This window comes from Pristiophorus japonicus, chromosome 18 (assembly GCF_044704955.1).
Source record: "Pristiophorus japonicus isolate sPriJap1 chromosome 18, sPriJap1.hap1, whole genome shotgun sequence".
Taxonomy (NCBI): domain Eukaryota; kingdom Metazoa; phylum Chordata; class Chondrichthyes; family Pristiophoridae; genus Pristiophorus; species Pristiophorus japonicus.
Genome location: NC_091994.1, coordinates 26,336,030 through 26,360,856, shown reverse-complemented (window position 1 = coordinate 26,360,856; position 24,827 = coordinate 26,336,030). Strand labels below are relative to the sequence as shown.

The 24,827-nt window shown below is 41.4% G+C and overlaps 1 protein-coding gene across 4 annotated transcripts in view; it reads right to left on the bottom strand.

Annotated features, from left to right (window-relative positions):
- Positions 1–24,827, bottom strand: part of LOC139228614 (transcription factor E2-alpha-like) — a 143,104-nt gene that overhangs the window by 82,853 nt on the left and 35,424 nt on the right. For all 4 annotated transcript variants that reach the window (XM_070859793.1, XM_070859794.1, XM_070859795.1 and 1 more), the window contains exons 4-5: positions 9,612–9,691; positions 5,837–5,939 (exon numbers count right to left, since the gene is read on the bottom strand). In XM_070859793.1, the coding sequence (XP_070715894.1) occupies positions 5,837–5,939; positions 9,612–9,691 (183 nt within the window). The remainder of the gene's footprint in view (positions 1–5,836; positions 5,940–9,611; positions 9,692–24,827) is intronic.

Sequence of the window (24,827 nt, the reverse complement as noted above, 5' to 3'; positions counted from 1 at the left end):
TTGCAACTTTAAATTCAATTAAGCTCCAATACCCTTCTGCTGAACTTCTGAAGACCCCATGCATAGCCAATTTTCAAGTGAGCAGTTCACTAGCATGGTTAGAACACTGTACATCACATAAGTTACTGTAGAATGATTTAAAATCGTAGCCAAAACATTTTCCAGGTACAGGTCAAGCTTTCACGCTATTAAAAAAGTCTGCACTCCAAGCTCGACTTGAGACAGACTAAATAACTGGCAAATATATTATTTCAGGCTAAATTCTCCCTGAAAAAACACATTTTAAAGCAGCAATGATCAGTTTGATGCCGAACAATGTATGCAAAGTGGCCCTTACAAACTATTTAATGTTTTATTACCAATATGCTGCAAAATGAAAAATTAATCTAAGCCGATACATGTTGTGGCACACCTTCCTTGCAGGATGTTCTGTATGCATCACCTCAAATTGCTCTTACCACTATTACCAGTACTTCACCATAATCTCACATTGTGGTCTCTTAATGACACAACAGGAAAAACTGAATTGCACTGTAAGGTGTCTTTCCAAATTCAAATGACATGTGTACACACACATACATATATATATTTTTTTTAAATAACCCCATTACTGAAATCCACCTGACAGTGTATACATGCACCCCTACCTTCAATCCAGCATCATCAACTTAACTCTACAATGCTGTCTCTGATTGCACAAAGCACAAAGAAGTTTTTATATACACATCCACCACAAAACAAGCTTACAAATCCATTAGAGTATAAATGCACCGCAATAATAAACTTGGGGTCATGACAGAGGACAACAGTTTCAAATAGATTCTACCTGCAATCCTGTCCTTCAAGCTACTAGTCCTAAACTGCAACCTATTGTACTCCCAGGAGCCCATTTTGTTTTAATTAAACAAAAAGTGGCCCAGTAACAAATACCGCATTAATTGTTCCAAATTATTTACTGTAGTAAAAGGGAATAAATAGCCTTTTCAGTAAGCCCCATAAGTGTTTATATAGTGCAAGTGAGAATTTGATCCCAAAGCACTGTAAACTCAGTGGGAAAGTGAGAGAGTCCCAGTCGGCAGCAATAGGTTTCAAAGGAGTTGGAAAGCAGAACAGAAGCTCATTAGAGAGCGCTACGGGGCCTGAAAAGACGCAGAAACCAGATCATAGAACAACAGATAACGCAAGGCACATCAGAGACGGTTTGATCAGAGGAAGCAAAAGTAGAAGTAGAGATGCCAACTCAGGGCCGATTGGAAATAAGGTGGTGGGTGGGGAAAAAAAATACACAGTACATAATAAAATAGAAGGGCAAGCTAGACATTCAGAATGTACCTGGAAAAGATCAAAATGCAACAAAACACTGGGGATGTCACAGAGCAGATCAGAGCCAAAATAGCTACTGCAGAAAGCAGCTTAGGGCTGTCAGCAGAGATTCTTCATTAGTTATGCTTCATGTACTATGGTATGGGAGCCAATTCAAGTAGAAAATTGCAAGGATATACCTCTGAGGAACTTTTCCATGAGAAACTAAACTACTTTCCCTTCCCAAATTAGAATGCATTTTCATATTTACTGTTTTCTTCTAACACTAGCAAAAAAAAAACAGTATGCCTTTAGCATGTCCTTTCACATCAAGCCTACGGTTGAAACCGGAATTTCTTTCTTGATGTTGGAGCCTGCTCATGTGGTGTCAGACAGGGCTGGCACTGCAATCTGCCTGGAAGGCAGCCCAACAAATGATGTTGATTATGCCCACCTCTGGATTACAAGACAAATTATTTCAGCTGTCACATCTTGCTCAAAAAGTCTTCCAAAAATGCATCAACATCAGGTCCCCATTGACAAGGGCAACTTTTCTTAGAACCCCTTGATGGGACTAGGCAGGGGAATTAGGTAGGTCTGGATACACACAGATTTGTATTTTCACCACCTCCAAAGTTGAGCAATTCCTTGGCCTGGGCCTATGAGCAAAGCCTTTTTGCTAAATTTAATCTCCTTTCTACATCAATATCCTGAACTTAATCAAGAACCTGGGTGATTTCTTCAGTAAATCCTATATATATAGTAGTTCACCAGATTGTGATTAGCAGACTGTAGATATAGCTTCAGAAGTGGATGCTTGCTGTATTCAAACTATCTGAACAGTTCCATTAAAGCGTAGAAAACAAGCACCTCAAAATTGTAGACCCCAAGCTCAGCTTCCTCTTTCACATCCAAGCAGTCAACAAGATTGCTCATCACCAAAAATCCAATCTACACTTATCACACTGAGGCTGTTGTTCTCCACTGGTCTCTCAATTTCTACCATTCACAAACTAGAAGCCATCCAGAATGCAGTGAGTTTTCTTTTTGTCCATACAATGGGCTGGATTTTCAGCTTTTTGCGATTTCGCTCGTTTCCGGGCGCAAATCACGGCGAAATCAAAATTTTAGCACCGGGTTAGCGTTAGCGCCAGAGCAGGAAGATGTTTCATAACCGCCGTGAACAGGTGCGGACAGCCTCAGAGTCTGTCACTTACGGAGCGAGTGGCCAGCCTCATTGCTATCTCAGGTCGAGCAACTACCATTGGTGGCGCTGATACCATTTGAATACTGAGGGCAAGTCCTGCACACTGCCTGGGCTGGGTTGGGGCAATGTGATGGTGTCTGTGGACTAGGGTTGGGGGCAATGTGATGCAATTTCTGTGGACTAGATATAATGGAGTAGTGGCGGCCCTTCAAATGAGCCTAAGCTATGTGACCTTCCTCATGTCACCCTGCCCCCTCCCTGCTCCTAACCACTCGTCTGTTGCTTTCTACTTCCAGATGACCAGTCACAGGCGCCACATCCCTCAGATCAACCCTCCACATCAGGCCATCATCATGTGGAGGAGAAAGAAGAGGAAGAGAGTTGACAGAGCACTTACCAGCAGGGGGGGCAGATGCACTCTACACCTCTTTTTCCACTGACAAATACCTTGGCCAAGGATGATCTAACTTTCCCAGGCTTTGAGATCGTGGAGGTTCCTGGGACGAATGGCGTGTAGCAACGCAGTTTTGGGGTCCTGTATGCCATCTCTCCGGAGGGTGAGTCAGCAGTCTGCTGACAGACAGGCAGATGCAGAACTGTCCAGGGAGAGCATCAGGCTTGCCCGTCTGCTCCTTGATGTCCTGGGTAGGATTCCTGTGTCCATCGAGAATTTCACTGCGACCATAACAGAAGGAGTGTCGCAGATTGTCGGTGCGAGCCGCGAAACCTGCGAGGCCATCACTGCCCACACGAGGCCGGTGGCCTCCACCAGTCACACTGGAGTCCCGGAGAGTGTGGCGAGCAGCTTTTCTGAGTTCCCAAAGTGTGACACCCAGACACCCCCACACCACCTGTGACTGGCAACGCCGATGAAGAGGCTGGCCAGTCAGAAACTGGGCCTTCCATGTCACGAGCTCGTCCATTGGAGACGCTTCCTGGGGAGACAATGTGTCTCACCCCAACACAGCAGTGCTCTGACAACGTTGCTGTACACCATCATGGTGCCACTTTGGGTACGAGGAGCAAGGGAGGGGCAATGAGTATAAGGGGGAGTGGGGGTGAGAAGCCGGTTGTTGTTTAATCACACTTTAATCACAATGTGTGTTATTTGTTATTTTGTTAAAAGTTTCAACGTTTGCAAATTATGTTAACAAAATTATAAAAGTTTACAATGTTTAATTTTGTTCTCCCTCTCTTACTCAGCATGCAGCACGTCACAATGAACTCAGAGACCTGCTTAGGGGAGTATTGCAGTTAGTCTCCAGAGTGATTCAGGCATCGGAAGCGCTGCTTGACGATGTTGCATGTGGCTGCATGGCTCTCATAGCGATGCTCGGCTTCTGTCTGAAGGTTCCGGAACAAGGGCATGAGCCAGGTGGCGAGGCCGTAACCTTTGTCCCCAAGCATCCAGCTCTGGCCTTGTGGTTGATGCTGGAACAGACCTGAGACAGTGCTCTCATGCAAGATGAAAGCATCATGGATGCTCCCTGGATATTGGGCATTGACTGCCATGATGCACTGAATATGGTCGCAGACGATCTGTACGCTCATGGAGTGGAATCCCTTTTGGTTTCGGTAAACCTCTGGATTCTGTAAAAGTGCTCGCGGGGCGATGTGCGTACAGTCAAGGACACCCTGAACATTGGGGAAGCCAGCAAATCGTCCAAAACCTACAGCCCTCTCACCTTGGGCCTCCTTGGTCATTGGGAAGTTTATGAAGTCCGTCCTGCATGCGTACAGTGCAGTAGTCACCTGGCAAATGCAGCAATGTGTAGCATGCTGCGAGATGGAGCATATGTCCCCCACTGATGCCTGACAGGAGTCAGAGGCATAGAAGGCAAGTGCCGCTGTCACCTTCAACTCGACGGGCAGCGCAGTCCTAGTGCGCTGGTAGGCTGTAGGTCTGCTTGTGTGAGCTGCCATATCTCTGAACACCTCTTTTCAGAAACACAGCCTTCTAACGCTCTGTGCCTCAGAGAGCTGCAGATATGAGCGATCTCATTGGGGGTAAGACCTCCCCCCCCACACATTCTGCAACCTCTTCGGTTACATTGAAAATGATCAATAAGCGTTCTTGCAGCTTGATGCTGTATAAATATAGCAGCCAGGAATAATGGCTGACATAGTATAGTCCCCATCTTTTAAAAAGTCCTTTAAAACAAACTATAAACTCATAAACTTCGCAATGAAAAGTATGCAGTAAAGCAGCATTCTTCTCCCAATGCTTTTAATCACTCAGCACTCCGACTTTCTCCTCCGTTTCCAAGATGACGCTGTTGGTGCCTGGTGCTTTTTGCTGGCGGGTTCCCGGGCAGGCGCTAAATTGGGCAATATGCTTGAACGTTCCGCCTGGGGCGCTAGCGCAGCGATGCAGGACGATTTAAGTTATCCAAACAGGTGGGCGCTAAGTTTTAGCACCACTGCAAAATCATTGCCGAAAGTTCTGCCCGAGTGCAAAATCTTGTGCACCTCATTTCACGCCAAAAAAATATTGGTTTTGCGCCCCGCCCAGGCGCTAAACGGGGTGCAAATTAGCCTAAAATCCAGCCCCAAGGACTGCATCCTCATCATCCCTGATCTCAGCAAGATTCACTAGCTTCCTGTGGCCTGGAGAATCCACCAAGATTTGCATCCAAATCCCTCCACAATTCCTTGATGTTCTTCGGTTCCATGTCCCCATGAAATCCCCCACCCCAAATTTAGATCTTTGGACCCATTTCATTTTTGAAACAAAGAACTACTGAAAGCAATTACCATAAAAAGATTAACCTCTTCCAGATAGAATCAGGTAAACTTCCTGATGGAACAACAAATAGCAGATGATCAGAGGTCATAATTACCAGGAGAGAAAATAAATCTACTAGAGACTTTGGGACTTGGTTGCCTATATAGCATTGGGTCCATGTTAAGAAATTAGTCCCAAACTTAAGTATCCACCACATGTACAACCATTTCATGGGATCATAAACTCAGTATTTAGATAGGTTGCATAGCAGGGATCACTGAATTTCTGCATAACAACAAAGGGTAGAAGAGGAAGAAAAAAAAAGTCCCTGCAGATTTTGTACATTTGCAAAGAGTTGCATTGAGATACGGCTTCATTGTGTCTTCTAGTTGCGAAAAACCTATTCAACCTATTGACAACTCCACTTCCAGCCACCTGCCACTGAGAACAGTCACTGTAATATTTCCTGTTTCTGAATACCAATTGCAGTGCTCAAACAGAGAAAAAAATAATCTAAAGCAGTAAGGTTATGCCAAAGAGTTTAAATTTGAAGTTTATTCTCTTCAAGATTTAGGAATTAAAAATCATTTATTTTTACTCACCAACAAGGCCAGAGTTCATGAAGGATGAAGAAGATATGCCATCATGTGATGACAACTCTCTGTTGGGTACATGATCACCATAGTGAGAACTTTCACCATAGCCCTATAAAAATAAAAATGCAATCAGTTCAGCTACATAGAGCAAAGCCAGTAAAATTCAGCGCAGTAAATCTAAGACTTAAATATTAGCACGAGCAAAGAAAAAAATTTCTTGGCATCTCAGCGTCAGCATTCTGTAATAGCTCGTAACATGTTGCATTTTTCTAACCTACTGATTTGCTATTCAACAGTTGCTCAATATACCAAGATTGGATATCCATAGCTACAATGCTAGTTCAACCATCACCAGGAGGACAGAGCTTGAATCCTGTAGCCCAGCAATGACTTGTGTTAGTATTCAGCCTTCACTAACCAAGAGGATAAATTTCACCAATTTTGGTAAAGTTTTGAGGGGAAAAAAAAAACACTTAAATACCTTGGCTTGAATTACTGGAGGCAAGCAATAGGTTGAAGTTGGTTCACACCTGAAGTCAGGTGTGAACTATCCAAATATTTTCTTTGGTTGGCACAAACAGTGGCAACAAATTAAGACTTGAATCTTTTGTCTGAAATGTTAATCTAGGCAACAATATTTCACTTTTTGCAAATGGGTGCTACATTGAAGCTATTCAGTATTTCAATTGTAGAATTCTATTTGACTGACAATATAGTAGGTAATAATAAAAATGTATCGTGTAGAATCTAATTTTATCACAAAACTAAATGAGAGAAATTTCCTTGGATATGGAAGATTAATTAAAATGGTATTGAACATAGAGGGTTAGATTTTTCTGGGCACCCAGCGTGCCCCCTTATACTGGTTTGTGTAAGTTTAGGTGTTAAACATTTTTGCCCCAAAAGTTGTTGGAAGTGCGAACTGATAACAGCACAGAGGGGGCATCAGGGCCTTTGGTGACCAATGGGACAAACAGTGCATCTCCTTAACCAATGAGATTAAAGGATTGAGAAATTAACAGAGGAAGGACAGAGAAAGAGGATGAATTAAAATGGGTGAATTTAATGTCAATTCAGGTACAGAGAGGGAACGAAAGATTGAATTGAGCCGAGAGACAAAGGAAAAGCAAGACAAAAAACATAATAAAAATCTGACATTTAAAAAATTTCCTGAAACAATTCACAACCTGAAGGAATGAGACTCCAGACTACTACCCCCCCACTTTCTGGGCAAGAGAGGTTGATGGGCAGTTAGTAACAATTATCACACTGTTAAAAGGTTACTTGCACTGATAATTACAATATGTAATTTTCTGTGGCAAGTTTGATGGGTAATGTGCAAATGCAGCAACTTCATGAAAATCACGTGGCGGCTCAACGCAAGATGCCATTTTCGTGAAGCTAACAGCAACCAACTTGTGGCAATTCACAATTCATAGGATCTCTCTTCCTCACCACATATTGCTGGCCGATTTGTGCATTAATAACAGCGTGCGTTGGTCAGACACTTACTTTTTCAGCAAAATGTGGCCCAATGTTAAAAAGAAATTCCAAGTAATAGCTGGCCGTTCCACCATCTGCCCAGATGGATGAAAATAAATACCTTGATTCGCAAAATGTTTGCAACAGGATCAGTAAGAATAAATATTCGCACTCCCTCTGGTTCAAGTCTAGCAGCCAAGACTGTATGTACAGCACAAAGAACCAAAAAGATAATGGGCTGTAAACTGTGGCCTCGCCGGGTGCACACGTGTCTGAAGAGGCCCCGCAAATTGTGTTTTTAGGAGTACACTGCGCATGCACCTAAACCTGGCATTTGCGATCGTGCAAGATCATACCGCCTGCTTTTACCAGCGTAAGAGTTTAAAAAAAAAAGAAATGTTATTGACACTTGTTTTTAAATATTAAAAACCCTGTCCATTAAGATACATTTATTTTTTAACACTTAAAATATATTTTTTTAAATTTCAAAAATGACTTCTCTAAAACATTTAATTTGATTCAATTTCTATTAATTTTAAACAAGGGAGGTGTTTTTAAAATGTATATATTTTGTGTTTTTTGTTTTTGGGGGTATTCCCATTCATAGTAATGGGAGCTCCGTACAAATGAGAAAAGACTTCATTTCGATTGGTGATCCAGCCCACGCGATCCCAGAATGCGCGTACACTTCTGGGATTATGTGGGCCTCTGCACTGAGCTGCGCATCTAGGCCTTGGAGCGGAAGCGTTCGTTCCTCCGGGACCACCAGATATTTTCATAATGTGTGCGTGGTCGGAGGCATCCGTCCACGGGAAGCCTCCGACCATACTCTCTGGGCCATTACATTTACAATTCATAGTTTTGCAGTAAGAAAGGTTGGAGTTGTACATTTTACATCTCTAATCCCTCCGCCATTGCTTCACATTGCACCATATGCACACAAGCAAAATTAGTTCACGTTACATCTATTGATTTGACGGAAATGCCCGGATGATGGTCCCTTTCATCTATCCCACCCCCCTCTCCTGTAATATTAACTTCTTTCATGGACAGTGATCGCTCTCCAGTGGCCACAAGCGTGGAATCCTATTGCTAATCACTTTCCAGTGATACCTGTTGGAGACTGCATGTGTTTGTGCGTGGCCAGAGCTAGACTTGGGTGGAATGCCCAGTATAACTGAAAAATCTGGCCACACTAGCAGAGGCTCTTGGGTGAGGTCCAATTAGGGAAAATTGGAAAAAACGAATACTTAGTGAGCAAACATTGCACTTCTTCGTAACTTGAGTCAGTCAGGAATCCATGTGTATGAAACAGGCTGTGATACAGAAGTCACTTGCCAGATTGTTATCTATTATCACTTTTCTATCAGCATTCCATCGAGTTAGCCTGGCCAGTTTTTTTTTTTTTACAGCAATGAGGAAAGTGGAGAGTGTGATTATATCTCAAAAAGGTTTGGAGGCTTTAACCACCTTGAACCCAGGTTATTCTACCTTTTCAGACCGTGCCAGTATTATAGCCAACCCCTTCATCCCAACATACATTTTTTTGGTATGGGGAAAGGCAACGAAGCAAGCTAAAGTGCTCCTTAATAGTAATTTTTGTGGAAGTACAGGAGATTTTCCACAAGCCTGCTGAAATGACCAAGATCCTTCAGTTTACTGCTGGTAATAACTATTAATCAGCATGGATTCCCCACAACTGGAGCTTGCGTTTACTCGTGGGTTTGATTTAGAACCAGGTGAATAAGCTGCCCAGTGTGTAGAAAACACAGTTGTTTTTTTTAAAATTCTGCAGACGGTAGTAAAAATTGATCTAAATATTGATTTTTTTTTAAATGACGTTCAAACAAGGCAAGAACCTAATTAACCAACCAAACATTCAGAATATTTGAATTACCAGAGCGGACATTAGACTAATGACACTACAACGGTAGCTTTGGTGTGTACTAATTGTATCGTTAACCTGTAATCAAGGCCTGACACGATTCGAAGACACACCCTGCTCCACTTTGTTGGGTTGGGTCCCAACTCCTGAACTACACTAAAAAAAACAATTTTGTACAGATGCTACCTTTATAGTGTAAATGCACTCTAAAAAGGTACCTCACTGTCTAGAATCTGGTTGAAATAGATATATTTTTTCTAATTGTGTTCTTTCATCCTATGGAACTTGCTCTGTTCAACTTTATCTTTGTGGGGCTGGAGGAGAAAGGACAGATGAAGGAAACTTGGGTATTGATTCAGAGCTAGTGAAGGCTGAAGAAAGCCATTTAGGAAGGGGGAAATAAGCCATTCTTACCCTTGGTTGTTCATATGTTGATGGACTACTATTCTGTGTGCTTGTTGCCCATGGACCAGGGCCTGTTCTTTCATCCAGACCTACAGGTTAAAACAAAAGTCAATTGAACAGGACTCTTAAGGTGAGACCAAAATACTGAAAAGTCATAAGCAGAAGCTATGAAAATGAACACATAAATCATCAGTTAATATCAAAGAAAAACAATCATTTGGCCCAAGCTTGTTCCTTCTGCAGATAGTGTTACTTTTTCCACATACATCAGTATGAATATCTGGCTAGGAAGGGCTTGAGGGTTTTTAAATACAGGCAAACATGATAGAAACGTTCATGTTCCTTACAGTATTCGAACATTCCTAGGACATTGCAAAATCATGCTAAGAAAAAAAGACTTGCATTTATACAGCACCTTTCACAACCTCAGTACACCCCAAAAACTTTACAGCCAATGAAGTACTTTTTAAAAAAAAAGTACTGTCACTGTTGTAATGTAGGAAATGCAGCAGCCAATTTGCACACAGCAAGCTCCCACAAACAGCAATGTAATAAAGGTCAGGTAATATGTTTTAGTGATGTTGATTGAGGTACAAATGCTGGCCAGGACTTCAGGGATAACTCCTCTGCTCTTCAAAATAGTGCCATAGGATCTTTAATGTCCACCTGAGAGAGCAGACGAGGCCTCGGTTTAACGTCTCATCCAAAAAATGGTATCACTGGAATTGCAGCACTCCCTCAGTACTGCATTGAAGTGTCAGCCTAGATTTATGTGCTCAATTCCCTGGAATTACACTTGAACCCTCAACCTTCTGATTCAGAAGAGAGGGTGCCACAAAGACAAATGGATTGTGTAGAATCTATGACAGGAAACTTGTACAGTCTGAAGAGTGGACTATAAGAGCATGAAAACAAATTCCTGTGCCAAAGGTACTCAAAAAAAGTTATTTAATTAACTTTCTATGTGCCAGCCAAAATTTTCCAACGGATAAATTTTCAGTTCTAGTCAAGCTGCCAACAGAATAAATAGAATGGAGACCAAGTACATCCTCTTTTAAAACAAGAATGGAAAGGAATTGCAAGCAGTGGGCCAACCAAGAATGCTACACGCTTTCAGAGCCACAGAAGACAGGTTGCCTGTGCATTCTGAAACTTTGGTAGTTTATAACAGAGGGTGTGGGGGGGAAACCAAGGACAAATGATGATTTTTTCAATAAAATTGTCTTCCCTTTATCTTCCTTAGATTGTTGAAAGAGAGCAAGTGGAATATGCATTCTACTACAGCAAAAAGATTTTTGGGCTGCAGCATGGCTACTTAGTATCAGATCAGAATACAGAAAAAGCACTGAAAATCTGTCGAAGATTACAAAAATCATGGATCCAAATCTTCCAACAAGTTTCTGCAGGCGTAATTTCACAATTTTCTATGCTGATTTTAAATGTTCAAGCACTAGAAATCAATAATGTTGATGGAAACATTTTTGTTACTGGATTCAATGTTTGACATTTAGCAAATAAATCTCAAAAACTAATGCAGAAAAGTTCTGAATCTCCACTCCATTTACTTTCTAGGGTTGCTTGTGACCACAAGAGCACCACTGATGACAACACTGCAACATTAACATCCTGCCATTAAAATAAATGTCCCAATAAGTATATGGGTTCTTGCAAATGTTTTACATTAATATTTTTAAAGTCTAACAAATTATAAGGGTTTCAATGGGTATTTATCACCAATATCTGTGGAATTATTTTTCTTAGAGGCTGGAAAATATGCAACTAAAAACAGAAGGTATGAATTTTTCCCCCTTTGTTTGGTGGTAATGGCAAGAGGCACGGTGCAAGGGGTGCTTGCGAGCCGAGGGGGCGAGAGAGACACACAGACACAGGGGGCCACACACAGGGGTTGAGGAATAGACAGAGCGTGCGGATCACAGAGACAGAGAAAGATGATCAATTGGCTTGGTCAATGGGTTTCTGGGCTGTCACTATAACCACATTCACAATGAGTCATTAGGTATCAATGTACACAGAAAATAAACTCAGTGGGTCATTTTACCAGGAATTGGTAACCAGGACACACATGCTGTTAACTTTGACTCTGGTTGAAACTGGTTTACAGATAGTATCAAAACCCTGAAAGTAGTTATTTCTGGAGACATCCAATAAAAACTTTGAAGCCGATTTAATTCACCCAGTGTGTGCAATGTCTATCCATTAGTGAGTGCACTACACACCAACCATTTTCTTTTAATCTTACGGTAAGGAACAACCTGAAGTCTATGCAATTGCTTGAATAACCATCAAAGAAATGTTTTTTTCCCCCTGCAATTTTCTCCATATGGGATTCCACAGGAGTCAACAACCCTCCAATACCATAGCAAAAATAGCGATCCACGTGATCAGAGATAGCATAGTGACCTGTGTGAACAACATCTTCCCTCATCACTGCACACTATCTCCCGTGGGTTTCTTCAATTTTAGTACCTACTCTAGTAAACCTACTTTTTAGGATCTTTTAGACAACTGGCTAGGTCTTGGGAAAGCCACTGCACAAATCATGGTAGTTTCGGTGAAGCAGTGGCAAAGTGCTTTACAAGGGTTGCACCTGCAGAGTGGCTGTGAAACTGCTTAATTTCTGACCTAAGCACAAGCAAGTTGAGCTTTGCCCTATTCCTGGCCTACTCCACACAGGGGAAGATTCTGCTCAGATCATCAATGGCATCACTATGACTCGTTACACACTGCTACTCGCCATGCTGCTTTAAAATCACGATGCCTTGGAGCAACTTTGCACACGTGAATCTTGCATGTCTAGCTGTTCACAGTTGTTGAATCCACCCCAGAGCAAATTGGGCAGCAATGCACCCAGATGACATTCCAAAAAAAAAGCTTCCAATGGACAAGATTCCATAATATAAATAGGGTAAAAAGATCTTCAACGAGACTAAGGAACATACTCCAGGAGCAAGAACATTTCAGAAATAGCAGCTGAATCAGTTTACAGAAAGATCAGACAAATGATGGGAAATATCCACATTAGAATGACCAAATCTATTAAAAAATATTCCAAGAAATCTTGCTAAAATCATATTTGGAAGCTTTCCATAATGAAGTGGTTGCTAATGTGAAACATCTAAAAATTCAATCTATAAATATAAACAGCTAGCCTGCAGCAACAAAAAATACCAAGCTCCTGTATAGATTGTTAGAGTGCTCTGGCACTCCACAAAGCCATGCAAAGTCTGGCTGTCACAGTATAAATTTTAATCGGTATGCTGCTCGATGAAGGAAAAGAATTTCCAGACAAGGTCTATGAAGTAAATACCGCGATCCACCATATTACATTGTATTTACTGGCACAGGCTAAAACTCAAATGACTCAACATTCAAAAACTGTAAGCAGTAGTGTTGCCAACTGTGGTTTGACGTATTCCTGGAGATATGATCATGTGACATTTAATCACATCATTTGCCCAGTGTTTGCAAATGTTATTAGTTGAGTGTCTTAATATCACCAAGCCACGAATAAAAATTTGACTTGATTTATAGCAAGATGAACCATAAGTTATAAATTGAAGACAAGTCAATAGAGATTTCTCTCTCCCTCCCCAGTGTGTTTCTCTCGCTCCCTCCCCAGTGCGTTTCTCTCGCTCCCTCCCCCAGCCTCTTTCTTCCTCTCACCCAGTTTGCATTTTTCACTCACTGTCCCTCCCCTAGTTGCTCTGAGGACTCGAGTTTCCAGGCGATGTTCAGTCATCCTCACGAATAGCGGGGAGAGCAGCAGGGCTCAGACAACGCAGTTTGGTTGCTAGGACATTGAGATCTCTTCCTTGCTCTTCAAAATAGTGCCATATAATCTTTTATACCCGTTTGAGGGGACAGACTGGGCATCAGTGTAACATTTCATCTGAAAGGCTGCACCTCAGATAGTGCAATGCTCATTATTACACTAGAGTGTCAGCCATTATGTGTTCAAGTCTCCGAAGTGGAACTTGGAACACAAACTTCTAACTCAGGAGGTGTGAATGCTACCACTGAGTCAAGGCCGACACCGCCAGCGGAAGATTTTTCCAGATACAGGTACAAAGTCCAAAATCTGGAATCCTCGGGACTGAGTCCGTGCTGGTTTTTGGGTCTTTCCGGATTTCAGACAAGAAAATCAATAGTTTGAAATCCAAAATCCTCGATTAGTCGAGGATTCCGGATTTCAGACTTGATTTTCTTGTCTGAAATCCAGAATCCTCAACTGAACCCGTGGCAGATTTTGGGGTTTGCCAGATTTCAAACCTCAATGCTCACCGATTCACGCTGTTCCTCGTTGCAAGCAGCCCCCCTGCGCTGCACTTTTTACCGGTAAGTAGCCTCCTTATTCCTCCTACCAAACTGAACCACCCCACTGTTGGCTGCTTCAAAAATGTCTGGTTTTCAGACAATAATTCCAGACGCCTCCATCTGGGACGCTCAAAATGTCCGGTTTTCGGACAATTCTAGTTTAAAAAAAAAGAATCCGGATTCAGGATGTTGCACCTGTACAATGAATGAATGCCAACACAGAAGGTAGAAGACCTTCACTCAAAATGGTTGTTTCAAGAGCTATGCTTCATTTGTAGAAGGTCCTGAGAATTGCACCAAATTTAAAACATTCTAGGCAACATAGCCAGGAAACAGAAGCTAGAGGTTGAAAGCCCTCATATCTGTGGAAAAATACCAGATGGGCATTTTTTTTCTGATTCTGTACTGTCTGATTTGTAGATATCCAAAGACTGACTTCTGTTTCAGATAGTCTAGACCCACAAAAGGTACAAAATCTTCCTCAGTGCTTTGGCAGAAGTTTCAGGTCAACAGCAAGATAAAGATTGTATTAGATATTATAATTCCTCTGGATTTTTGACCAGAATTACTGAATTCTGAAATTTGGTTATAACTATTAAAAATTATGGGCTAGAAATTGATCAGCCTACCACTGGGTTTTTCGGCGGTATTTCCTTGTTTTGGGCAGTCTGTTATTCGTTGGGAAATTCATTGCAGTCTTCTACCGGCGGTTTCGAAATACCGCTGGGGAGCGGACCACCGGCGTGCAACGCTGGGAAAACCGCTCCCGCCAGAGTTTGGTGGGAGCGGTTATCCGTGCTTCAAAAAAAACCACCCAGTCGGACCAGCCTTTCAATGGCGGTAGGTATGAAACCCTGCAAAAAAAAAAGGGCAAGTGAACTCTTTTTAAAAAAAAAAATTATTTTGCAGTGATTCAGTGCAAAAGGGTCCTCAATGTTTTATTTCTTTAAAATATTTTTCGTATTTTCCCCCCTCCCGAGGCCGACTCTAACCTCGGACATAATTTGACCAGGATCGCTGAGAATCCACGTGCAATGCCCATTTTTCCCGCCGGGCAGTTTTTTTCCTAATTTTTGATCAATTTTCCACGGCGTTAATTGCAGAATCTTGGCGGTATTTTGGGCGGTGGCGGCCTTTAACCAATTTCTAGCTCAATGTACTTGGCCCAATCATCAGTTAGCTCCGCAGTGCACAAGCATTTTGACGACATTTTTTGCTCGAGAAGGATTTGTTCATGTGTAGTGTGTCCCCTTCACCTCAAAAAAGGAGGATCACGTCAGCCTACTCAGATGTAGTAAATTGTACCTCAATCATCTATACATTACACAATAAACATCACCTGCCCAGTTAAATCTGCACATATCTGAATGTTGTTGCTTTCCTTTAAAACTCAGTACTCCCAAGATATCTATGAACTGGAACAGGAACTCTGAGGATGTAAAAAACAGGGTGAATAAAGGGGAACCAGTGGATGTGGTGTATTTGGACTTCCAGAAGGCATTTGACAAGGTGCCACATAAAAGGTTACTGCACAAGATAAAAGTTCACGGGGTTGGGGGTAATATATTAACATGGATAGAGGATTGGCTAACGAACAAAAAACAGTCGGGATAAATGGTTCATTCTTGGGTTGGCAATCAGTAACTAGTGGGGTGTCGCAGGGATCAGTGCTGGGACCCAATCTATATTAACGACTTGGAAGAAGGGACCGAGTGTAACGTAGCCAAGTTTGCTGACGATACAAAGATGGGAGGAAAAGCAATGTGTGAGGAGGACACAATCTGCAAAAGGATGTAAACAGGCTAAGTGAGTGGGCAAAAATTTGGTAGATGGAGTATAATGTTGGAAAGTGTGAGGTCATGCACTTTGGCAGAAAAAAAAAATCAAAGAGCAAGTTATTATTTAAATGGAGAAAGATTGCAAAATGCTGCAGTACAGCAGGACCTGGGGGTACTTGTGCATAAAACACAAAAGGATAGTATGCAGGTACAGCAAGGCCAATGGAATCTTGGCCTTTATTGCAAAGGGGATGGAGTATAAAAGCAGGGAAGTCTTGCTACAGTTATACAGAGTATTGGTGAGACCACACCCGGAATACTGCGTGCAGTTTTGATTTCTATATTTTCAAAAGGATATACTTGCTTTGGAGGCAGTTCAGAGAAAATTCACTAGGTTGATTCCAGAGATGAGGAGGTTGACTTATGAGGAAAGGTTGAGTAGGTTGGGCCTTTACTCATTGGAATTCAGATGAATGAGAGGTGATCTTATCGAAACACAAGATTATGAGGGGGCTTGACAAGGTGGATGCAGAGAGAATGTTTCCACTGATGGGGGAGACTAGAACTAGGGAGCATAATCTTAGAACGAGGAGAAATTTCTTTTCTCAGAGGGTTGCGGATCTGTGGAATTCGCTGCCTCAGAGAGCTGTGGAAGCTGGGACATTGAACAAACTTAAGACACAGCTAGACAGTCTCTCAACCAATAAGGAAATAAGGGGTTATGGGGAGCGGGCAGGGAAGTGGACCCGAGTCCATGATCGGATCAGCCAAGATTGTACTAAATGGCAGAGCAGGCTGGAGGGGCCATGTATGGCCTACTCCTGCTCCTATTTCTTATGTTCTTATGTTAACATTCTACATTAATACGTCCACCTAAATAGCTTATAATTAAATCTGCAGAGAATGTTAAAAACCGAGTATTTCACTGATCAGAACTTTGCAAGCATAGCTAGTATCCATTACTACCTATTTGACAAATTATCCTATTTACATAATCTTTCGCCCCAACAGCCTGTAAGGCACCAATATTAAGAGCTCCAAAGTTTTTTCCTACTGTGTGGTCAAAACATCTACAATTCCCAAAGCTGCATTTCTAACTTCTCACAAAATTCGGAGCAACACTAAATCCTCCAAATTGTCTGGTAGTATTTAATGAGCTGGAAGTTTTCAGCAGCAGCTTCTCCTACTTCTACCTGAATTTCTTGAAGTGCTCGGAAGTGCTCCTGCCAGTCCTGTTGCTTTTGAATGGCCATTTTCTCCACAAAATTGGATAGGTCCAGGTACCAGGACAGCATACAATTTCTAAAGAAACACATGGTCGAAGCCCCTCTAAAACATATCTCAACCTGTGTCACTAATGTTCATCCTCCATCCGAAACTGGAAATACCAAACAGCTCATTCTTAGAAGCCCACTTGGCTCATACCATTCTTCCCCAAACATTTCAGTTACTACCCAGGGCAAGAAGGTTGACCAAAGGAGCAGAAATATGCCAACAACTGCGACTCATCCGCAAACTGCAACGGCAGCCAACAGGTAAATGGGTTCCCTCCATTAACTGACCAAACTAAATTCTAGAGACAGAAGACAATTGTTTCAACCCATATTACTCCTGGACTAAAACATAAACATGCTAAGAAACCTTAGCATTTCAATGTATCTTCTCACAAACACCTATCAATTGCTTCACAAATGTAAAACAAAAAAAAAACTTAATTTAAAAAGCCTCCCTGCATTGAACAAATAGGAAATTAAAAACCTAGTTCTCGCTAAGAATTAAAAAAAAAAATTTAACAAAAAACACCAGTTTTTCCATTTTGCGCTTCAGTCCAGTAATGGGTCACTAAATTATTGCCAAGTTCAATTCTTGGCAACCAGTCCCACTAACAATTTATACACTGAAGCTTGATATATTACTGGATCAGATTCCAGTTGCTAGGTAGTTCTGTGCAGAAATTTATCTGCTGTATCTTTTTGGCCAACACCACTGAATGGCTGTAATTGGGTTTCAGAATAGCCACTTATTCAAAAGTCATGCTTCCAAAAGTAGAAACATTAAAAAAAAAACTGGCATAGGAACATGCATAAATATTAGGGAACTCCAAAGTTGAGGTTAAGACAGCGAGTCATGGCAGCGAGTAGAGGGAGCTTTACTCTGCACCTGATCCATGATATAACTAAGCTAGTAGTGCTCAAAGTTTACACAAGCTGCTTTTATATTGATCTTTGGCGGCTGGCTTTAGCCAGCAGCAAAATGAACATAAAGCTGCCATGGTTTTTTTTTTAAATTGGCAACGAGGATGACCCAGTTCAGTCTAAGTCTTGGGGCCTGCTGCTCGTCTCACTGCGACCAGTAAAAGTGTTCATCTCCAGCAAATTCATCTTCACTGAGTTTAAGCATGCTCCCTGCTGACATGAAATTACACAATATAGAGGGGTACGGTAGCATAGTGGTTATGTTACTGAACTAGTAATCCGGAAATGCGAGTGTAAATCCCACCCAAGGGAGCTTGGGGGTGAGGGGGGGGGGGTGTATTTAAATTCAGTTAATTAAATAAATCTGAAATTAAAAAGCTAGTATCATAGCAAATGGTTACCATGAAACTACCGGATTGTCAGAAAAACCTAAATGGTTCACTAATGTCCTTTAAAGGAAGGAAATCTGCCATCCTTACCCAGTCTGGCCTGTGACTCTAGACCCACAGCAATGAGGTTGACTCATAACAACCCTCTGAAATGGCCTAGCAAACCACTCAGTTGCAACAAAACCGCTACAACAAAGTCAACACCGTGAGCATCTTCACACGGATTGCAGCGGTTCAAGGCGGCGGCTCACCACCACCTTCTCAAGGGCAATTAGGGGTGGGCATTAAATGCCAGCCTTGCCAGCTACGCCCACATCCCATGAACAAATAAATAAAAACAATATAGGCTTTTCTCTTGTCAAGCAATAAGGTGGCACTTTAACTTCTAGCACAAAAAAACCCTTTACCCAAGCCTCGCTACAACTAGGCAGACCACGTGCCAATCGAAATTGCTACGGAAACAAGGCTTGGATGACTGGCTGATGACGCCATTATACAATTAGTGCCTGTACACAATGAGCAATTTGCCACCGGGACTTTGCGCATGCACGTGCCTTCAAATGAGTTTTGCTGCCTGTTCAACAGGAGACAGTGGTGCAGACTGCAAATTAAATTCAAGAGTGGAATTTAGGCCACTCCCAAAATCCAGGCAACAATGCAAAAGGCCATATAGTGTTGTACTGACAACATGGAGGACTATCTTGAGCACTTTGTTTTTCTAAACACAAATTCTACTGATTTATATCTGCATAGTAATTCATTCTTGTTCTACTTTATTATAAAATTTCCCACCATGAATAAAACTGCCTCCCCTGAAGTCCAAAGACAGTTACAATGCAGGAGCTATTAATGGATAAATCAAACAATTTTTTGATGTGTATTTATCTTGCTCATTTACATTACCTAAATTCTAAGGCAGCACAACATGGTAGATCATCAATGGACAGCAGAGGAATATTTCATTACTGCAGTATAAATGCAGCAAATGTCATTAAGGTTAGAAACCCTCTTTGTGATACAATATTTTAAATAAATAAAAAAATTATCCTACACTTAAAAATAGCAAATATTCTGATAAATGAATAGAATTTTTAATCAGATTCTGCACTCATTAGGAAAATACAATATTTTGCTACATACTTTAAAGCATATAACATGAAGTTATTATTTCCAATTATACAATAACTGAGATAGCACGAGAATTGGTTTAGGCCAATGGTGGGTGCATTAAATGTTTATACTATGGTCTTTGGAATTCTCTACCCAGAGAGCTGTGGAAGCTGGGCCATTGAATATATTTAAGGTGGAGATAGATGGATTTTTGAGAGATAAGGGAGTCGAGGGTTATGGGGAGAGGGCAGGGAAGTGGACTTGAGGCCAAGATCAGATCAGCCATGATCTCACTGAAATGGCGGAGCAAGCTCAAGGAGCCAGATGGCCTACTCCTGCTCCTATTTCTTATGTTCTTATGTTCAACTGAACTGTAAAAAACACATCCAAGCAGTGCTGTTGTATATTTTGTCCTCCCAAACTTTGGATTGTGCCAGGAAAGAACATTTTAATTGCACTAGGAGGAAAATACTGGCAAAGGCAATCCAAGATGATGAATTAAAAGTATCATACAAACATGAATATAGTGTAGGAAAAATTGAACTGAGAAGAGAAAGAGAAACATACAGCTTTGGATCACTAACCAGCTAGCAATTAGTCACTCACGGGTAAGCAATACACTGGATTTTACAGTTTTCCTTCCACAATTTCACTGCACAACTGCATTTATCGTTATTATACACATGAGTTCGGAGTAGAACCCTTTCAATAACACACTATTTGGCAACATTTTACTATATTAGTCCATTATGACGAAACAGAATATACCAAGTTCAGTTACATGAAACAATTTTACTACCTTCTGGATAAAAATTGAAAGAGAAACTGGAAGACCCAGTAAAAAGATACAGTTCACAGCATTCTTAGGCTTCAGACCAGAGCTGAAAGAGATTGCATCATTTGATTTAATCTGCATCGATATCTGTTTCATAAAAATAGCCATTGGCTGAAATTATTTTGTGAATGGAGGCACTGGCTCCCCATTGTTCTGTTAGGTACATTTCTACTCCTCGATTAGCTAAATACTAGATAAACCAGTGGTGATTCAAATTAGCATGGTTTCATAGCAACTGAATGGATCATAAAAACTGTCTCACTACATGTAGTTGAGATCTGAACTAGTACAGTTAACTTTACATGGGAAACACTTTACAACTTTATAAGTTAGTTTCCATTGAGTAAATTAAACTGTACATTTTACAGCTACTTAGGTTCTCTGCACAGCTTTAAGTCCAATCCCGACAAGGAAAGCTCAATATTATAAAGACATCCATGAAATGACAATATGGCTTCAGCACATTGTAAGCTAGATAAAAAGATGCTGTATTTGAGTAGCTGCAAGTACATCATCAGACTATTTTAGACCTTTGTTGAACAGCCTGCCATCAAGTCCTTCCAACTCAGTCTCTAAGATGATTGGTGTGGCTACAGCCACAGCTCTGTCTGAGGCAAAGAAACAAACAGGCCCGTTTGTCAATGCTCCCACAGACTCTCCCTGCCAGCCTGAATTTATCCTTCCTCTCCTCCCCTCTGTATCCCCACCTGCCCCATACCAAGGAAATCCCAAAAGTGCTTAAACATTTTAGAGCTAGTCCCCAGTCACGGCCAGGAACTCAGCTTTTCGAATTCCCAAAAGGCTGGGGCCAGACTGCCAAAAGGATTTCCTCATCACAGAGCAGGAGGAGCCTCTGGCATTTGAAGTGCTTATTATAATTGTATATAATTGCTGTCATTCAGCAATTCCAATAGAACTGCAGTATTTACTTTGAACAAACAAACTTACTGTTGGGGAAGCCCCATTGTAAAATTGGGGTGGGGGAAGAGATCGATCTTCCTACCCCGCCTGCTCCCTTGGCTCAATGGCAGCACACGTGCCCGCAAGTCAGAAGGTTGTGGGTTTAAACCCCGTTCCAGAGACTTCAGCACACAATCAAGGCCGACATTTCAGCGCTGCACTGTGTCTCGGTTCTCGAATGTCATTTCTCAGGTGGACATTAAAAAAATATCCCACTGGACTATTTGAAGAGCATGCAAGTTCTTGAAATAACAACTACATCGAATACTTATTGTTTCTTGTAGCCAAGGCACACTCTTCACTGTTATTAGTTACTGACAGTTTGTGTGGTTAGTCTTCCCTAAAACAGTTTCACAATAAAAAGGAAAATAGCTGCCCTTTAAAACAGGCTGTACAAAATAATCAGTCGGAATTATAGGTGTGCATAAGTTTCAGAGTTCTGGGCTTCTATGTACACTATAGGCTTCAATTCCTAAAGAGAGGAACCACAATATTCAAATATCTGCAGAAGTTGTAAAAGTTTTAAAAAAAAGATGGATGCCATCACATTCTAGTGGGATATTAAAATTAATCATGCAGAGTAATTATTCCTCCCTCTAATTTCTGCGATTGAACCACACGATGAATGCAGGTTCTACAGCCATTAACATGCCTATGGATGGTTGTGAGCAATTCAAGCAGTCAGAAAAGAAAGTTTCGCTACAGCAACAAACTAGGCTACTTGATCTCTGTGTGTGCCTGCGGTTTATTTTGCTTACACAGAACAGCTCCATAAATAAACTTTTATTTTGGGAGGTGGGTGCTTAACTTGAAATAAAGTCATCCCACATCCATGTATTGAGTGGGCAATAGGGAACAGTAACACCCAATTTGCTACCTACACACACCTTCATGTCACTTGGGGAATATGCTGTTTATATCACTAAGCCCTATTGACAGATACAAGGTAGTGAGCAGTGTTCTTGAATTGTTGCAGTCCGTGTGGTGAAGGTACTTTTGACCAGTGACTATGAAGGAACGGCAATATACTTCCAAGTCAGTGTGGTGTGTGACTTGAAAGTGATGTTGTTACCATACGCCTGCTACCCTCATCCTTCTAGGTGGTGGGGGTCACGGGCTTTCTATACCAAGTGTACTACTAATAGCTATTTCTACAACAAGCAGCATTTACATAGTGTCTTTAACAAACTAAGCAAGTGATTTACTCTGTTGTCCAGTCACTCTGCTCTGAAACTGCCACGTGTGTGATGGTGTTACACTCCTCCCATTTCAGATTTTACCAAATTTAGATTCCAGTTACTGTATTACATCATATAGTCAACAGAGGGCGATAACTTTATGCCCTGGCATCTAGTTTAGTTAAAACAGCAAATGGTCATGTTGCAAGAACCAGTTTTTAAGTGCACTTTATATGTTAGTCTCACACCTTTACAGCTTTGTGCCAAATAGCAGTTGTGCTACAATTGGTGGGACACAAACTTGAAAAAACACAGGCCAGGCAATTTGCTGAACCACCCGTTAAAACTTTGTTAACAAAAAAAGCAAACTACCCCATCAATTCTTTTCCAACATTAGAAATGTCAACAAAAACTGTGCAGTATAACTCAGTGCTATCCCCTTGCAGCACTCAAAACCATACTAGTGTAAAACTGATGAAATAAAGAGCAAATACAACTGTCATTTAGAAAGGTTGAAGAATTATTACTCTTGAATTTCTTTTCAAGTAGTTTCGACAAAGGGTGGGGGGAGGGGGGAAATCACAATGCAACACTTGTAATGTGCAAGTTGTAATCTTCAACTACAATTTTCTACTTGGAATGTAATTATATGCAGGATAAAAATGTTGCTGCTTATACATATTTATTAGAAGGAGGTTAGAGAGGAGTCAAACTCTTCCCCCTTCTCCCCCGCAAAAAAAACATACCCCTCTGCTATAACAACTAAGACTATCAAGCCTCCATCAGTGCTGCTCAAAAATATGCTGAATGTATGCGTGCAAACAAAAGAAAAGAATTATTTAGTTCCAACAGTCATCGAACTGAAACATTAACTCGGTTTCTCGCTCCACAAATGCTGCCTGACCTGTGGAGTATTTCCAGTTTTATTTCAAGGATTTAAGTGATCTTAAATGTTCCATGTGTATGCAGTTGAGTTATGGAATTGTTGACAAATGCTTATGTTTACAGTGCTATTGCAAATTATAGAACAGATTGCTTTTATAACCAAGATTTGTAGTATTGATAAACTGATCCTGATACGCAAATTTATAGAACCACAAAATATTCTGACTACACAAGTGAATGTTAGGTTGGATGAAAATCAGATTCAATGGGAACTCATCAATAATGGTAGTTTCAAGGCACATTTTCTATAGAATAGTCAAGGACTTGCTGGATTTTGTCCAACTTAGCTTAAAAGAAAATCATTTGAAAATTGAGACTTGCAAGTTATAAATGGAAGTAACCATCTTACTCAACTATTCAGGTTGTGGCTATTATGTACACATAGGGTATTGCTTCGCTTTCTTCGCACCCCCCACCCGCACCCCCCCATCTCAAATATTCAAAGTATCCCAGAGTCTTGTGCTGAGCAAGTCTTTTTTTTGTCGAGGCATCTCCCCCGTTCCCTTCCATGAAATGTGAAAACTACTTTATTCAGCAGTCCAGTTTGAATGATCTAATGTGATTGGGATTACGGAGACGTGGCTCCAGGATGATCAGGGCTGGGAACTCAACATCCAGGGGTATTCAACATTCAGGAAGGATAGAATAAAAGGAAAAGGAGGTGGGGTAGCATTGCTGGTTAAGGAGGAGATTAAGGCAATAGTTAGGAAGGACATTAGCTTGGATGATGTGGAATCTATATGGGTAGAGCTGCAGAACACCAAAGGGCAAAAAACGTTAGTGGGAGTTGTGTACAGACCTCCAAACAGTAGTAGTGATGTTGGGGAGGGCATCAAACAGGAAATTAGGGGTGCGTGCAATAAAGGTGCAGCAGTTATAATGGGTGACTTTAATATGCACATAGATTGGGCTAACCAAACTGGAAGCAATACGGTGGAGGAGGATTTTCTGGAGTGCATAAGGGATGGTTTTTTAGACCAATATGTCGAGGAACCAACTAGGGGGGAGGCCATCTTAGACTGGGTGTTATGTAATGAGAGAGGATTAATTAGCAATCTCGTTGTGCGAGGCCCCTTGGGGAAGAGTGACCATAATATGGTGGAATTCTGCATTGGGATGGAGAATGAAACAGTTAATTCAGAGACCATGGTCCAGAACTTAAAGAAGGCTAACTTTGAAGGTATGAGGCGTGAATTGGCTGGGATGGATTGGCGAATGATACTTAAGGGGTTGACTGTGGATGGGCAATGGCAGACATTTAGAGACCGCATGGATGAACTACAACAATTGTACATTCCTGTCTGGCATAAAAATAAAAAAGGGAAGGTGGCTCAACCGTGGCTATCAAGGGAAATCAGGGATAGTATTAAAGCCAAGGAAGTGGCATACAAATTGGCCAGAAATAGCAGCGAACCTGGGGACTGGGAGAAATTTAGAACTCAGCAGAGGAGGACAAAGGGTTTGATTAGGGCAGGGAAAATGGAGTATGAGAAGAAGCTT